General features: G+C 50.4%; 2 protein-coding genes across 7 annotated transcripts in view; one reads left to right on the plus strand and one right to left on the minus strand.

Moving 5' to 3' along the window:
- Efcc1 (EF-hand and coiled-coil domain containing 1) overlaps positions 1 to 16,827 on the minus strand; it is a 37,862-nt gene extending 21,035 nt beyond the window's left edge. Inside the window, 3 exon segments of the mRNA XM_052720116.1 lie at positions 14,890 to 15,152; positions 16,170 to 16,475; positions 16,477 to 16,827. Of these exon segments, the coding sequence (XP_052576076.1) occupies positions 14,890 to 15,152; positions 16,170 to 16,475; positions 16,477 to 16,821 (914 nt within the window). The 5' untranslated portion in view covers positions 16,822 to 16,827.
- Cfap92 (cilia and flagella associated protein 92 (putative)) overlaps positions 16,633 to 17,179 on the plus strand; it is a 55,578-nt gene continuing 55,031 nt past the window's right edge. For 3 of the 6 annotated variants that reach the window (XM_052720109.1, XM_052720115.1, XM_052720113.1), the window contains exon 1: positions 16,633 to 16,746. The gene's annotated coding sequence lies outside the window, so the exon portion shown is untranslated. Of the gene's footprint in view, positions 16,747 to 16,975; positions 17,076 to 17,179 lie in introns of those variants that run through there. The other 3 variants (XM_052720112.1, XM_052720114.1, XM_052720110.1) reach the window with 3 other exon arrangements.

Genomic DNA, 17,179 nt, shown 5'->3' on the forward strand with positions numbered 1-17,179 from the left:
TAGGGAAATGTTAATCAAACAATTGGTTTGGGAAGGGCTTAATGCCTCCACCTGCAATGTGGTCACAGAAGTCCACAATGAGGACATTTGTAAGTGGGTACTGGCCACAAGAGATCTTGACCCCAGTGATGGTCCCATTGCTGCCCTCACAACTCCCCTGAATATCCTCCTTGTGGACAGGCAGCATGCCAACAAACACACCCAAGGGCCCCCAAGTAAACAGATCTTGCTGGAGATGCTGCAAACCAGGCCATCTGCCATGTGACTGCCCCTGGGCAAAACCTAGGACCTGATGCCCTAGATGAAATAAGGGATTTCATTGTGCAAAGGATTGCAGATCACAGCCTGTTGAAGCACCAGCCCCTTTAAACTCCAGGCAGGGTGCTCCTCAGCCCTGCCAGTAAGAGGAGGTTCTGGTAACCCAAAAATCTATTGGACACTCCCCATTTTTCCACACTCCCCAATGCTGACTATCTATCTTGAAATCAGACAAGGGCAGAAGTTATGGCCTTTGACTGTTCATATTTTGAAAAGGTTTAGCGTAATATTAAAAAGCTATTTGATCCCTCCTGATTGGTAGGGTGGTATTGTTTATCCTTATTCTCTTTAAATGTCTCCTGCAGCATATTCAACAGCAGCAGGCATCAACCAAGGTGACTCTTCAGGTGTTAATGACTCTTAGATATCCTGCTCATAGACTTCCACAGGTTATGCATGCCTGGTTCTCTGAAATTCAAAAGGCTACTGCCTAATCCTCTCCATCTGGGCAGCTCTCCAAGACTGGATATTCTTCCAGGGCTGGTAGTCAATGACAGGTAAGACCTTTTTGGGCAAGCCAACCTAAGACAGGCACAGTCCAGTTGCTGAGCCCTCCTGAGGCAGGGTCAACAAGGCCTGAGCAAAGAACTCTGGGTCCTGCTGAGCGCCCACATAATAAATAAATAAAAAAGGGTGGATATATAGAAATATAAGGCCTATGAGGCCAAGAGATGAGCCAACCTAGAGTCTACTTGAAGGCCTAACAACAGGCCATGTCAGAGGTCCTAATCATGCCTAGCCAATGAGGGGCGACCACATAATGTCACCAGATCAGGACATAGCCTGGGTGCTGGGAGGAGGGCATATAAGGCTCTCCCCATTGCTGAATAGATGAGTCTGCTGTTTCCTTTTACCTGACTCCCAGAGTCTGTGCCATTGACTCTGTGCCTTCTCACCCCCTCCCTCAAGGGAGCTGTTAGGACTCAGCAACATACCCCAATTCTAATAGTTTGAAGCCACGATGCTGCAAGGCGTACATCTAGAATATTCCCTAGAGGCCCGTGTGTTGAAGACTTGGTGCCAGCTTGCTGTTACTGTGAGGGGATGAAGCCTTTTAGGAGCTAGGGCCTCAAAGGATAAAGTAATTTGGGGTGTGCTCCTGGGGGTGGTTTATTGTGTTCCAATCCCTTCTTTCTTTCTTTGCTTCCTGGTCCCCCACCCACAAGCAAAGTTACAAATCCATTTCTTTAGCCATCCTACCATGCTGGCCACATTCCAAGCACTTAGCAGCCAAATATGGCTCTGACACCACTTTGGAGAGCACAGAGAGAAAGAGAGGAAACTTCTGGCTCATGTCAGGGCAGCACAGTCATGGATGTGGATCTAAACAAAGGCTAACAGGTAAGTTTCTCACCACAGGCCCCAAACAGCACAGCTGACCAACCATGAACATGGATAACCATAGTCATAAGCCAAGTACCCCCCTCTCCCATTTTCTGTGTTTGGGATTGGATAGAGGGCCTCATGTATGAGAACCCATGCTCTACTTGTGGCCTGTTTCTTAGGTACTTTGTTATCATGACAGAAAGTTGACTAATTCAGACATTGCAGAGCATTTCTCTGCTTTCTCAAACTAAGCCAGATAAATAGTCCACTTTTTATTTTGAAAGATTAATGTCATGATACTGTAACAGTAACTTAAATGGGGAAAAAAGAATTTTATATTACAATTCAGTATGAAATACGCAGCTATAATGAAGTTTTCAGACACTTTCGGACACTACACATAATGGGTGAGTCTGAATTGGAAAGGGTCAGGGTAATGTTTATTTGCGTGTTGTTGGCATCCTTTATATATCTGACATTTTGAAACACAGGCTAAGAAAATGCGTTCAGATAGGAAGATAGGCAAGTAGACACACAGACTCATGAAGACATAAGTGTCAGAAGATACAGTGTCCCTCAGCAGTAAGGACACAGCTTCCACCATCTGTGATGTGGTTGGGAAATAATGAACAGCTCTTGGAGAATTCCAAACAAAACAAAGTATAATGCCTCAACTCACATAGCCTTGTGTTCTTGGAAAATTCTTTGCATATTATAGCTGTGCAGAAAATTGTTCACACATCATGCAGAGTTCAATTCTGATCTTAGATCATTGCTGTGGAAGTGTTTCATGCACCAATGTCCAGCTGGCCATGCAGAAGCTTTGTAGGATTAGGATTCAGGGGCTCATTTTCCTGGCAGGACCCCAGATGTGAGAAGCCCTGTCTCTAGTCATTCTCCCACAAGATTCCAAAGTGTCCTTGAGGAGACAGCCTCTCCTTGTTCCTGATTGCTCCCCAATCTTGGCCTTGTGTCTTCCTGGCCAGCCTATTTCATGTTGATATCTTGTAGATAGGCACAAGGAGGTTGCTGGTCAGTCATAAGACTATGTCTGTGCCCTAGGAGAGTGCCATCAAAGGTCCCTGTCTGCACATGGCCTGTCAGTATCCTGCCTTTCCCTCTGGGACCCCTTATGGTGGTGGTTTTGACTTGTAGCTGATCTACTGTGGGTCAGTTCTGAGGCTTGCTTGTTGTCTTTACAGAGGAAGGAGGCCACTCCAGCTGATGAGGCTGAGCAGGGGCTATATGAACTTGACACACAGTTGACACTTAGAAGATGCCAGCTCCCATGCTTGCTCACAGCTTCCTTCCTGTTTACCAGGTCATCTCCATCTCTCATTTTGTTTCCCTCTCTTGGCTCCACAGTTTAAATCTGATCTACACTGTCCAACATGGCAGCCACTAGTCAGAGGTGTTGCTATTTTAATTTAGAATAATTAAAATTAAACAAAGCTACAAATCCATTTTTTTTATAGCCACCGAACCACACCACTCACATTCCAAGTGCTCAGTAGCCATACATGACTCTGGCACCATTTTTGAGAGCACAGAGAGAAGGAGGGGAATCTTCTATCTCATGTCAAGCCAGCACAGTCCAGTCCTGGACATGGATCTAAACAAAGGCTAAGAGGTAAGTGACTAGTTTATAGTCATTTTCCCCAGAAATGTTATTCTCACCTGTGAAATACTACCTCAGTTCACTGCTGTGCTAATGTGGTAAAAAGCCTGTTTTTCTGCCAATGATCTGAGCCCAGAATTGGACTCTGTTGTTATATAAACACAAAATATACCACAATTGAGATTCTCCACACCATCCCTACTGTGGCTTGAATGTGTGTTGAGAACTTAATCCCCCAAATCAAGATGCTGATGGTATTCAGAGGCAGGACCTTTGGGAAGAGGTTAGGATCAGATGATATCATGTGGGGGAGTCCCCATGGGGGTATTATTGACTTTGTTAGAATAGTCAGTGTCACTGCGTCACCTTTGCTACAGTGTGAGGGTCTGGCCAGATGCTGACATCATACTCTGGGGCTTCCCAAGCCAAATAAACCTCTGTTCTCTACAAACTACCCAGCCTTGGGTATTTTGTTATGACAACAGAAAACAAACTAAGAAAGCTCCAGATTTGGGGAGAAATTATTTGACTGATGATGAAACCATCATCAGTAGGAGGAACTGATGAAAAGCCCGACTGGGTTTCCAAGTCAAATGTAACTGAAGACAAACACCCCTTGGCATGTAGAGAAAACTGGAATGACCCCTGTTCACACCCTTCAAAGGGGGGGACTCAAGATCTCCGTGTGAAGGAAAAGCAAGCAGAACAACACACAGTGAATGAGTTTGTGACCCAGGGGTGGACAGCTCATTTTGAAAGCAAAAATTGCAAGGCAAAAGAACTTGATTGCATCACAGCACACTGTGGACTACCCTGGGTTTCTTGGTTAAGGGGCATGGGTATTCTCCCCACCCATGACCCAACAGATCCTCTTGGGTGTCATCATACAAGGCATCCCGGGGCATATAGGATGATGCTCACTTAATGTCTTCTAAGGGGAGAGGGTGGCTACCTCTGGGATGGGTGGAGGACTGTGTGCTGAGGACCAGGCAACATGATCTGAAACCCAGCACTGAGCAGTTGAAGAGCACAGGAGGAGGAGGAGGAGGAGGAGGAGGAGGAGGAGGAGGAGGAGGAAGAGGAGGAGAAGGAAGAGGAGGGGAGGAAGCATAGAGTACACAGTACCATCCATGCAAGTGGAAAACACATACTTTATAGAAACACACACAATGGAAAGGCAGAACCCTTTATTTGAGGGGGATTCCTCATGATGCATAGATGCCTGCAGTTGCTGAGACTCTGAGCTCACTGTGCATTTTCCTTCACTGCAGACCTGTGAGAAGGTATAGTATAAACCAGGTACAATAAGAGGTCAAGAGCAATGATTTCACCACACTGGAATAGTTACTACATCAGTTAAATAAGTCCTGTCTTAGTTTTCTATGCTGTGATAAGAGCATGACCAAAAGCAAGCTGGGGATGAAAGGACTTATTTTGTCTTACAAGTCTCAGGTCACACTCCATCACTGAGGGAAATCAGGGCAGGCACCGAAGCAGAGGCCATGGAGGAATACTGCTTACTGGCTTATTTTCCCTGGCTTGCTCAATCTGTTTTCTTCTACAACCCAGGACCACCTGCCTAGGGGTGGCACCACCCATAGAGAGCTGGACCCTCCCATATCAATCATTAGTCAAGAAAATGCCATATACATATCTGTTGGGCACATTTTCTCAAGCTGAGAGTTCCTCTTCCCGGATGAGTCTAGCTTGTGTTAAGTTGACATAAAACTACCCAACATAAAGCAATGAAGATGGCTGTGGAGTGACTAGTGGGTGGGTGGCCCATGCACCATGGATATGCAAAGGGATGACAGCAAGATGGCATGAGATTTTACCACACTTCCCAGAACAGTGTGCAATGTGAAGTTCATACACTACTTATTCCTGGAGTTTTCCATTTTCAGATTGTGATTGGCCACTGGTGACTGAGTTCATGGACAATGAAACTGAGGGTGTAGGGGGGTGACTAGTGACCAGTGACATCACAGGAGGAAGGGGACTGGGAAAAGAGGCAGAAAACTGCTTCCCACCCCATCCAAGTTTTCTCCTCAGGACACACAAGGTGCCCAAATAGCAGATCTGATGGCACCAAGACAGCACATTAGTCATGAGGGTACTCTCATGTATGTACTCATGTGTGCATCCCAGGACCTGCACACGCTGAGCAAGTACTCTGCCAGATACTGGCATTTAATTCAGGAACGGACAAACTCTTCCTGAAAGTATTTCAGGCTTTTAACCATACACGGTCTTTGAAGCACAAAAGCAGCTATATTCTAAGAAAACCTTAGACAATCTTCTCAAACACGTAGAATTTCATGAAATTTTCATGAACTATCCCTTTTAAGATGTCTTTAAATCATTACAAATGAAAGATAATTCTTAGTAGATTGTCCCAAGCTAGCATAGGGCAGGGTTCTGTCTTCATGAGTTAAGTGATGATTTCTGCCAAGCTTGTCAGAGCAGGATGTGTTCAATCACCCGACAACCTTGTCCTCCCCTTTCTTCTGGGCTAAAATCTGTCCAGTGCTGCCTGAGGCCCTAACACAAACTATCCAGTTGCTGGAACCCTGTGGTCACCCCACAGGCAGGATGGTTAATGCATTAAGAAAGACAGGGGAGCATGTTTCTGAAAACATTTCTTGGTTGTCAGAACCACTTGGCCTGGACTTTATATCTGAGGGCACAAATGTTATTATTTAAGCCACCGTGAGTTGGATTTGTGTGACTTGCAGTTGGAAGTATTATCATTACTAAACCACTTACAGCACTACTGGGGGACGGGGTGAAATGAGGTTGTGTAGACAAGAACTCTGGCACATTGCCTCATGCACAGCAGGTACTCAGAAATGCTGGCTCCTGTCCTGTGAGGGCAGGCCACCACTAGCAATCTGTCATTTATGTATACCACGTCTGTAGCAAGCTCCAGCAAGGTTTTCTCTCCAGGAGGTGGTCTTGGGAGTATGGGGACCTGCCAGTCAAGGCTGAGGCCTACTGATATGGAGGGGTGAAGGCAGCCTGGAGTTCATAGGCACAGGTGGCCACATCCATAGGCAGAGCCCCCTGTCATCCAGAGCCTCAACCTTGCTTCTGTGGTCTTCTGGGCTCAGCATCACGTCTTCTGTCTGAAAGCAAGTAAAGACTGTCCTGAAACATCTGCAGCTGGCTCCACAGCAACCACAGCAACCTCTACCCGGAATCAAGGGACACATTACTGTGCTGTACCAAAGCCAAGGCGAGGCACGGAGACCATCTCACTTTTGGTTTTGGCCTTTTCTGGTACCGATGGACAGTGACACAGGTGTGTTTCTTAGCCTCTGGTCTTTTAAACCACTCTGTACCTTGGCAATTTCATAAAGCTAGAAGGCTGGCAGGCTCCTCAGATGGCAGGCATCTCCATGCCAGACTGCCTTCCCTGGAGGTCCTGGGGGTTCTACACAGTGGCTTCCTTTGCTGTGAGGTGTTTCCTGAGCTGAGGAGCCTCCCGGAAGTAGAGACCAGCGTATGAAAGCAAGAAAACAACAGCAGGAAGAAGAGCCAGAGCTGCTGCCAGGGAGAAGTGGGAAGGAAGCCACGAAGAAGGCAGCATGCGGAGTGGCCCTGGGGGCTTCTGGGCATCTCTGCTGGGCAGATGCCCAGTCTCTGGTTCTGTGGGGGCCTATGGCCCCCCAGCTTGCCAGCCCACTGCTGATACTGTCCTCTGATCTTCTACAACATATTGTGGGGCAGCCCTGTCCTTCGCAAGAATGGACCCGACCTCATGGCTTAGCTGGCCCCAGGGAGGCAGACTTGAGGAAGTTGTCACAGAACAAAGGGATGATGGGAAGGACAGACTGTAGAGACAGCAGGGAACTGCTTTAGTGGGGTGGGGTATCTGGCAGAGACCTGTGATGGCCATGGGAGACCGACCTAAGGGCTGTGGAGGGGTGTGGTGGACTCAAGGGATGAGTGGGTTGGTGGACACGATGCAGTGGGCCGTGGCAGAGCTAAGGCCAGAGGTCGCATCACTTGGAGCTATGAACGCCATGACAAATAGGCTGCAGAGGCTGTAGTTAGGGAAGCTGTCCAGCTCTCTTGTGTGCACAGAAGGCCACTTTGGCCCTGAGTGTGTGATCAGTGACTGGGAGGGAGCTGGGCCCAGGGTAGAAGCCGGGACAGCCACCTGGAGACAGTGCTGGGCTAGGATGGGCAGAAGGCAAACAGGCAGAACCAAGAGAGCCACAAGGCAGCATCCGGGGCTTTCTGCCCACTCCCCTCGCCACCTTGCGTGGCTTGTCCTCGTGCATGTCAGTCAGGTCCCTCTGCATATCAAGTCAGCCCTGTGTTCCGCCGTGGGTCTCCCTGGTCCAGACGGAAAGACCTGGGTGATATGCAACCTGGAGGTCAGCATTACCTCAGAGAAAAAGCCACTTGCAGTCACACTAAATCGTGGCTGCTGGAGACAAGGCCTGGATACAGGCAAATAGGTAAGATGAAGTTTTAGGGTGGTCTGGCATCCAGTTTGTTGACTCAGAAGTGGCTGTTAGTGTTGTTCTCATGATCTCATTTTACAGGTAAGGAAAGGGAGGCTCTTGGAGGCAAGAGAGACTTGCTGAGGGTCACACTCCACAGCTCAGCCCTGCCTCTCCTCACACAGTATGTACACCAAAATGGAGGAACAGAAGTTTCCCTCACTTAATGGAGGAGGAACTTGGGCTCACAGAGGGGAAAACCCCTCTGGGTCCTGCGCAGCACACAGAAAAAGCTGGGGTTTGAATTTGGGGTATTTAGGCATCTGAGCCTGGGCCTCTCCCCAGCTTGTCTCTGCTTTGGGCTTGTTCCTTTGTCTCTGAAAGAAGGGCCTGTTCCTACCAGCAGCCACCCACATGGCCTCAAAGGACAATAGGACAGATGCCCCGGCCCGCTTTGTCCTTTTCTCTGTCCTGACTGGTTGGCTGTGGCCTCCAGGTCAGGCAGGGCTGCTGCAGTGGGCGAGAAGAAAGGAGGTAACCCTTGAATGGCCTCATCTTTGTGCGCCTTTCACGGTGGTCTGCAGACTGAGCTATCGTCTGTCTCCCTCCCTTCCTGACTTTTTCATCCTCCTGACAAACAAAGGCCCAGAGGCCACGCCCGCCCCCGGGCCCCACTCAGTGGTAGGAGGAGAAGGCGGTTCTGTAGCCTTTGCTGGCTCGGAGGAGTTCCTAGCCAGGTGTTCTGAAGGCTGGCTGCAGGGCAGGGGAGGTCTCGAGATGGTAAGGCTAGCAATGCACCAGAGATTTTCCACCCAGGGCCACAATAACCCTTCCTGGAGGCAGTGCTAGCCTTCGGGCCTCCAGGATACTCTGGACAGCCTGTGCTCAAGCTTCGGAGGTGTTTCTGAGGCTAGCACTCATCCATCTGTCCCTGTCACCACTCAGCTGTGTGCGCCATCTGGCTGCGTGTCCGGCCCGCGTTGGGCCTGACACAGAACACCGAGCCTGCTGTTTCCTTGGAGGGAACAGTTGGGGGAAAGGGACGCTGGGAATGACGATGTATCTGTGGACCCTGCCTAGCAAGCACTGAGGTGTCTGAGCAACATAGGTCATTGGGGGACAGAGTCCTCGCAACTACCCTCAGTGCATTTGTAGACAGGAAACCTGACATGGGACAAGCCTGGATTATGTCTGACTAGGTCCTTCCTGGGCTTCACTATCCAGAGCCTTGAGAAGTCCCAGGTAGGCTGCTCCTATGATGAGAATGGGGATTTGTGCTGTGAGATGGTGGTGGTTTGAAAGAAAATGGCCCCCAAAGGGAGTGGCGCTATTAGGAGGTGTGGCCTTGTTGGAGTAGGTGTGGCCTTGTTGGAGGAAGTGTGTCACTGTGGGGGGTGGGCTTTGCTCAAGCGACTCCCAGTGTTAGAGACTTTTTGTTAACTTCTGATCAAGATGTAGCCAGCACCATGTCTGCCTGCACGCTGCCATGCTCCCTGCCATGATGATAATGGACTGAACCTCTGAAAAAGAGTAATGAACAGAGAGAGAAAACGGGAGTGAGGTGGGTAGGCATAGTTGTGTCTAAGTTCGGGGAGGCGTCAGTGAAGCATTTGATCAGGCAGGGTTGAATGATATTTTATGAATGGGTGTACAAATGTTCCTTCTGTAACTGTTTCTTACTGCAATGAATCTCTCTCTTCCTCATCATATCGCTACAGTCTTGGAGGCAAAACCCTTTGCTGGGCCCAGGTGGCTTGCCTTGTGGGACTGGAGAAAGAAGCTAAGACCTCGGTTCACATGAGGCAGGGTGGGAGAGGGGCCAGCCTTGGGGACTGGAGCTATATGGCTATGATGTGGCGGGCAATCCCCTTCGGAGGACTCCTGGTCTCAGCAGGTGGGAACTGGGCCAAGTGTGTCCTTGGGCACTTCTATACCCCAAGGAGACCTAAGACCCTTTTATACTTGGGGACTTTTGTCTGACTTGGGATCTTATAAGTCTGAAGGCACCAGTGGCAGCTTTGTGGCCCTTTGCACATGACACTTATATTCCAATATGTGTGACCAGGACCTGCTTCTTGGGGCTAGGAGACCATCTAAGTGTGGTGAGTGTTCATATTCCATTTCTGTATCCTTGAGGGATTTGGCACATGTGGTAGTGAGAATGAAAATGGCCCTCATAGGTTCACAGGGAGTGGCACAGTTAAGAGGTATGGCCTTGTTGGAGTAAGTGTGTCTCTAGAGGTGAACTTTGGGGTTTCAGAAGCTCAAGCCAGGCCCAGTGTCACTTTCTCTTCCTACTGCCTGCCAATCTAGATGTAGAACTCTTAGCTACCTCTCCAGTCCTGTGTCTGCCTGTGTGCTGTCATGCTTTCCACCATGATGATAATGGATGAAACCTCTGAACTGTAAGCAAGGCCCAATTGAATGGTTTTCTTTATAAGAGTTACTGTGGTCATGGTGTCTCTTCACAGCAATAAAACCCTAAATAAGACAATACAGGTCTTGGTCCATGGAGCATGCTTATAAAGTATGGTTTAATCAATAAATGAATGTCTCCAATTGTGTAAAGTATTTGTTATATTTTTTTTTTGGTTGGTGGGCAAGGTGGTGGTCTGAAACATTTTGGAAAGTTCCCTTCCATCTACAAACAAACAGATATCACGGATAAAACTTAACATGAAAAAGAACAAAGGAGAGTCAGAAGTAAGAAGAGGCCTCTAGTTCAACTGAGGGGCAGGCAGTGGTGCTAATAAAATGCCCTCAAGGGGGTGGGGATACAAAAGAGAGCTCGCTGAGTCAACAAGAGGCTCCTGCAGAAGTCAGAGTTCAAATGACATGAGATGATAACATTTCCACTCCCAGGCCTAGGAGTTTTATCCAGAGGTAAGAGACTTAATCTCCCCCAAGAATAAAATGGGAAACTCAATTCTAAGAAACTAATTTAAAGTGATTAGGATTCCATCTTGGTTCTTCAGGCTGTGGTGAAGACAGGGGCGAGAACTCCAAAACTCTGCTTCTCTCTGGGACTCTCAAGGGCTGCACCTTTGCCATAAACTTATAGGAAAAAAATCACACAGCATGCCAGGAATGCATCATCACAACAGAGACCGTAGATGTAAAACACCTGTGGAAACTCGGACACTCCAGCAATCCAAAGACTTAGTGTGGTCATCTCAGAGTCTGCAGAAGTATGACTCCTGGACCTCCATGGACACCAAAACCCATGGCTGCTCAACCTTTGGCACTGTATTTTCACAGAACCTTCACACATCACGTCCTTTAAGTCATCTCTCCAGAGCGTTTGACCCTTAGCATGATGTTAATGCTGCGTGCACGGCTCTAACACTATGATGTACAGAAACAGTGACTCTACAGAACTATGTTCGGCAGAGACATGGCCTTTTCTGGCTGTTATTGAGCCTCCACTGATTGAATATGGCATATAGAAGCCTTGTTTAACAGAAGACCTACTATGTCTAAAAATTAGAGAGGACTGCATGGAACCTATAACACAGGGCAGAGCAGGATGGAAAAAGGAAGCTTGGTTTGAAAACGTTCACTAAACGGAAGTAGTGGAGATAGGAAATTGGGCTGTCACTGGAGAGAAGTGGCAGAGTTTCAATTACAGCTGGGAACGATCTGGGCTCTGCTTCAACTGGGTTCTTGATCTGTGATTTCAATAAAGCCACCAGACCCTGAGTCGACAAGGTTCCAACTCTAGGACATCCTTAATTAGCATCAGAGTGGAAGGTTCTTTGAAGACTAGAACCGGAAGTCAGGTCATTCCAAATGGCTTCATGCTGTCCCCAAGACATATCTTCAGATCATTTGGAACACGTTAGTACGGTGTCCCCTGGGGGGGCAGGGGTGGCTTCTGCTTGGAGTGTGGTCCCTTCCTCCCATTGTCTTTCCTGGCTGCAGTTTAACCCCCAAGGACATCTGAACGCCTGGCAATGCAGAAACAGAAGGGGGGGATTGCTCACAGTATTCCCATTGGGGTTTGGATAAGACGTGTTTCCCAGGCTCACATGTTGGGGTCTCAGTTGCTAGATGATGGGCCTTGGGGAGAGGATGGGATCTTGAGAGCTCTGACATCATCACTACGCTCAACCTCTTGATGGATTCATAATAAGGTGGCGTTATTGAGAGGTGGTGAAAGGAAGGGATGTGATGGGGTCTGACTCGAGGAAATAGGGCACTGGAGCACGTCCCTGTGAGCTGGAGCTGACCCTGGTTCTTTTAAACTCCTTTCTTTCTGCTTCTTGGAGATCATGAGGTGAGAGGCTTTGGCTATGTTTTGTTGTCACCCAGAATCGGTGGACCCAAGGACTATGACAGAAATATCTGAAACCCTGATCCTAGATAAACCTTTCCACACAGAGCCTGACTACCACACCCTCCTAGCTTGTAAAACATCCTGGGGATGTTTGGTGGAGGATGAGAGCGTGGAGAAACCCAAGAGGACTGTGCATCTTACCAGAGCCAACCAAGTTGAGTAGCACTGGGCTGTGAAGGTGGGATTTCAATCCTGCCTGTTACTTACTGGGTCTGGCTAGCACATATTTCTCTGACCTAGCTTCCTCATCTGTGATACAGTAAGAATGATCTTCAGGTTGGATTTGAGCACCCATGCACTGATGTGGGAAAGGTGCCTGGTGATGCTTAGTGTCTGTGGCTATTCTGCCTCTTTTTTTTTTTTTTTTTTTTTTTTTTTTTTTTTTTTTTTTTTTTTTTGGTTTTTCGAGACAGGCTTTCTCTGAGTAGCTTTGCGCCTTTCCTGGAACTCACTTGGTAGCCTAGGCTGGCCTCGAACTCACAGAGATCCGCCTGGCTCTGCCTCCCGAGTGCTGGGATTAAAGGCGTGCGCCACCACCGCCCGGCTATTCTGCCTCTTTCTCTTCCCTTTCTTCAGAGACTGAAAACCTTCGCATAGGCCAGTCCACAGCCTGCTAGCTCTGGCTACAAGATGAGCAGAGGTCTGCCTCCTTAGCCGCTCATTCACCTAGTCATCGCGTGACCTTCACCCTCTGGTTCCTGTTTTTTCCTTCCAGGCTCTAGGTTGTCTGGCCTTTCCTGTTCTCTCCAGCTTTATTCCTCTAGACACTAGGTGACTATTTCCTCTTCCTTAAGAAGGAACTCTGATGGGATTTGGGGGCACACCAGTACCGTCAGACACCACTGACACAGCCTGTGAGATCCAGGTTCACATTCCAAAGGAGAACACAAAGGCACAGGCTCCCTGGGAGAGCATCTTCTTCCTCAGTGTTGCCTGCTCTTGTGCCTAAACGGTAAATACAGGACCTGTAGGCATGGTAGCCATCTTGTGATCCATGAAACAGCAGCAACGGCGAACATGTGGAGTAGAAAGGAGAGCACTGGCTGTGGGGCAGGCGGCCCTTCCTTTCTTTCTGGCTGCATAACCTCATGTTTAACCTCTTTTTTTTCCAGAGCTGAGGACTGAACCCAGGGCCTTGCGCTTGCTAGGCAAGAGCTCTACCACTGAGCTAAATCCCCAACCCCATATGTTTAACTTCGTACAGCCTCCCTTTCCTTCCCACAGTCTGTGAAATGAGGATTGAGATGGCCAGGCCACCTTGTACAGTAGTTCCGAGGATCGAGCACTGTGATGGGTAGGAATCTCCCTTCTCTACTGTAAAGCTCCCTCCAATGTTGTAGCTGTCTGAACGTGTACATGAGCAACTGTGACTTTAAGGCAGAATGAAGGAGACCATTTGTTTCTCCTCATAAACATGGACCGTATGTCAACCAGCTCTGATCTGTAGCCCATCAGCTATGTAAACAGGAAGCAACTATCCAAACATTTGGAGCTGCAAGGGGCTGGTCAGGGTCAGCCTCTCCCAGCTGTGAGAGCCTTAGAAGTCAAGGATGAGGTCTCTCCTCTGAGGGCATAAGTTCAAAGCCACCCCTGGGGCTGTCCTCCCCTGACCTGGCTCAGATCACCCTCTCTTGAGGGGAGAACTGTCCTCACTGGCTCTTCTGGGCTGTCTCCTGTTCCTTGTCCTTCCTCTCTGCCCTGTCACAGCTGAAACGGGGTAGCTTTTATTTTATTTTGGTTTGTTTTTGTTTGTTGTTTTCTTTCTGAAATGCAATCTGCTTGGGCCATCCTGGCTTGAAACGTTTCCATGGTTTCATGTTCTCTAAGGAGAAGATAAAGGTTATGCTGCCTTCCAGGCTCCAGATGCCTGGCTTTTCCTGGCTTCTCCAGCTGGATTTCTCCAGTTATGCTGACTTATGTTTCTGGAATATGCTATGGTGGCCTGAGGGCTTTGCCCATATTGTTCCCATTTTCTCAGCTTTTAGCTCCCACTTCTAGGGCAGAGGACAGGCTAAGCCTGCAGCAGGAACCCACCTGCCCCCAGCTCTAGCATCTGTCCCACCTGCTGCCTCACATCTGTTCCTGTGGAGGTCTCATGCCCCCTGACCGCCGCTCAGGACAGGGATTTCCATCTGTCCTGCTCACAGTCACATCCATCACCAGGTAAACAATGGCCCCAGAAAAGTTCTCAGCAGCTGTGCAGGTCAGGGAGGCAGACCTGCTTTGCCATGTGAGAAAAACAAGCACCCAGCACAGCCAGGCAGAGTCTCACAGCTGTTCTACTCTGCAAAGACTCCAGTCTGCTCCACCCGAGAGCAACAGACTGTAGGAAAGCTGGTAACTTGCCCAAGTTACACATCTGTCAGCAGCCTTGCTAGAATCAGTGCCTCGGTCCAGAGTCTAGCTTCCTGCCCTGGTCCAGCTAGCACAAAAGGTCACTCTAAACCTGTTTCCTCATCTGAAGAACTGGGTCATAACTGGGCTGTCCGAAGGATTAACTGAAGAAAGCCCATGAAATGCTTTGCTCAGGGCCCATACACAGTGTGCAGTCAATAACAATCAGGATCAAATTGAAGAGCTAAGAATCAGTATCACTGATTGCAATCCATGAGTAACTGAGTAAAAGGATTTCATGGGTGAACAGGAGGGTGAACGGATGGAGGGACAGAGGAATGGATCAATGGGTGGTAATGGAGTCCACAATGACTTAAGGAATGGAAGAACCTACCATGAAAGCCTGAAGACAGAGATGAACACTAGAGTGCACAGCGGGGTGGCACATCTAGGTTTAGAGAACAGGACCCTCCCATCTGTTCCGCGCCAGTTGCTGCTCCGCTCACCTGTAACGTCTAAGCTCCGCCTCCAGTCGCTGCACCTGGCGCTGCAAGCGGGGAACGCGCCCCGCCAGCGCCTCCAACTCCCGCACTCGGTGCAGGCTGCTCCGCACCGCCTGCCGGGCCTCCTCCGTGCGCAGCCGCACCTCCACCTGTCCGCGCTGCAGCCGCCGGGCACGAGCCTCTGCCTCCGCCAGCGCTCCCTGTGCTTGCTGCAGCTTGTGCGCTGCCGCTTCCGGGATGTCCGATTGGCTCTTCCAGAGGCCTACCTGCCCGCGGGAAGCAAGAGTGAGTGACCAATGGAGGAGCCTACCGGGACCTCCCCTTACACCACAAAGCTCGATCACTGAGCAGGGGGCACAAGCAAGTAATGCACATGTGTGCAATACTTACCCTTCCCCACCCCCCCACCCCCCAAAAAAAGGCTGAGACTGGAAATCCACAGTCTGTTTTTTTGTATGGTGACAGTAATTCTCCAAAGTCGTGACTTCTTGGCCTAACTCCTTCATCCAATGTACACAGCTCCTAATTTTCTGGACTCATGGCATAGCTTAAACACCAGACTGGTGTTTCCGCTCTTCCTGAGATCTGTGCACTAGGCGCGTCCTTGGAAATGGGGGTGGTCTATCTTGTTTACTGCAGTGTTCCATAGAGGAAGCTGGCGCAGTGTGCTCAGATGACACTTGAGCGTGAAAGATGGACAGACCCTTTTAGCCAGTCTCAGGCACTCCACATGACTCTGCACACTTCGAGAGTCTAACGCTTCCATGCCACACATACGAACCATGGAGGCCACCCTGCCAGGGGGCAGGAGGCACCAATGTAACGACAGTTATTTTTAGGTTCTCTTCCCATAAGGTCTTTTTCTCCCTTGGCCGGCCACCTGCCTCAAGGTTGGTTGACCCCAAGGCCAGGCTAAGCCTGTAGTTCGCTCAATGGCTCCATCTCAGTAACTCAGAGTGGGCCTGGCCCTCAATCTTTCTCACTTATGCTCGAGGCCTGGCGCTAAGGGATTCCACAGGTTTCGCTGACTTGGGGAAGGGAGGTCCTCTTCTCTGTTTTCCCTAAACCTCCCAGAAGAAGAATGCTTGCTGACCCGTGACGGCCTAGACAGGCTCCTTCTTGGGTTAGAAGGGACAGGAGTGTGAAGCTGGAGTTTTAAGGAATGATAAATTTGGGTGGAAGTTGAAATGAAGCGGATAGAGTGGGGAACGGAGAGGGCCAGCTGAGGAGGGGGGTGGGTCAAGGTGGGGTGCCCCTGTCTCCACCCGCGGCGTCCCGCGCACCTGCAGGGCCAGGCAACGCGCGTCACTGCTCTGCAGCGCCGCACGGAGGTCCTCCACCAGCTCGCGTAGGCTGCTGTTTTCCTCCTCTAGATGTGTCACACGCTCTCCATCGGTGCCGCCCTGCAGGCTCGGTGAGCCAGGCCGCCGGCGGCGGCGACGCGGACGGCGGAGGCGGATCTGCGTCTCGATATGCTCGCTGAGAGCTCCTCGGGGCAGCCGGGGCCCCGCTCGGGTACTGAAGTAGCCGCAGAGGCGTGCGTGGAACTGGCGGAAAGTGAGTTCAGGAGGCTCGGCGCGCAGAGCCAGGGCGCGCCTCTTCTCTGACGTCCGCGTCCCTGCCAGCTACTGTTCCAGCAGCGGGGTTCTTAGCGGCCACCTCCGAGGGGTTTGCGTCCTCGGTGGTCGCCTCCCCGTCGGCGTTCAGACCCAGTACGGCGCAGAGCGCGCGGAAGTCGGCGCGCGGCAGGCGACCCGCACCCCGGCAGTCCAGATGATGGAAGACTTCCTGCAGATACTGGTCCAGACCGGTAGCCAGCACCACGATCTCGTTCTCCACGCCGCGGTCTAGCCCGTAATGGTGAGCCAAGGCGCTTAGCAGCCACTGCGTGCGCCGCGCGGGTCGCCGGTACGGGTCGCCCGCCGCGCCCTCCATGCCCAGACCCAGGCGACTCCTCTCGGCCCAGCGGCGCCTTCAGACAGCCGCCCGAGACCGCGGAGGGAGGGGCTGGGCGGCCACCGCCAAGCAGGAGAGACGCGGGACCCTGTCCAGGCAGCTGCGTGGGCTGTGCAGGGCATCTGCGTGTGTCCCGATGGGGGGCGCTGGAGCAGCGTGCTCTCCCTCTGGGGCTGTAATGGCCTTGACCAGCGCTCCCCATTCACATCCCCATCACCCTAAGCAGTCTCTGGGTCAGTTCTTTTGCTTTCCCCAGACCTTTTGGCTCTTGCAGCCAGAGGCAGGAGCGCTTGTTAGCCATTGTGCTCTCCCGCACTTCCCAGTCCTTGCCCATCAA

This window comes from Peromyscus californicus, unplaced genomic scaffold (genome assembly GCF_007827085.1).
Source record: "Peromyscus californicus insignis strain IS unplaced genomic scaffold, ASM782708v3 Scaffold_6__1_contigs__length_162567912, whole genome shotgun sequence".
In the NCBI taxonomy this organism is placed as follows: Eukaryota; Metazoa; Chordata; class Mammalia; order Rodentia; family Cricetidae; genus Peromyscus; species Peromyscus californicus.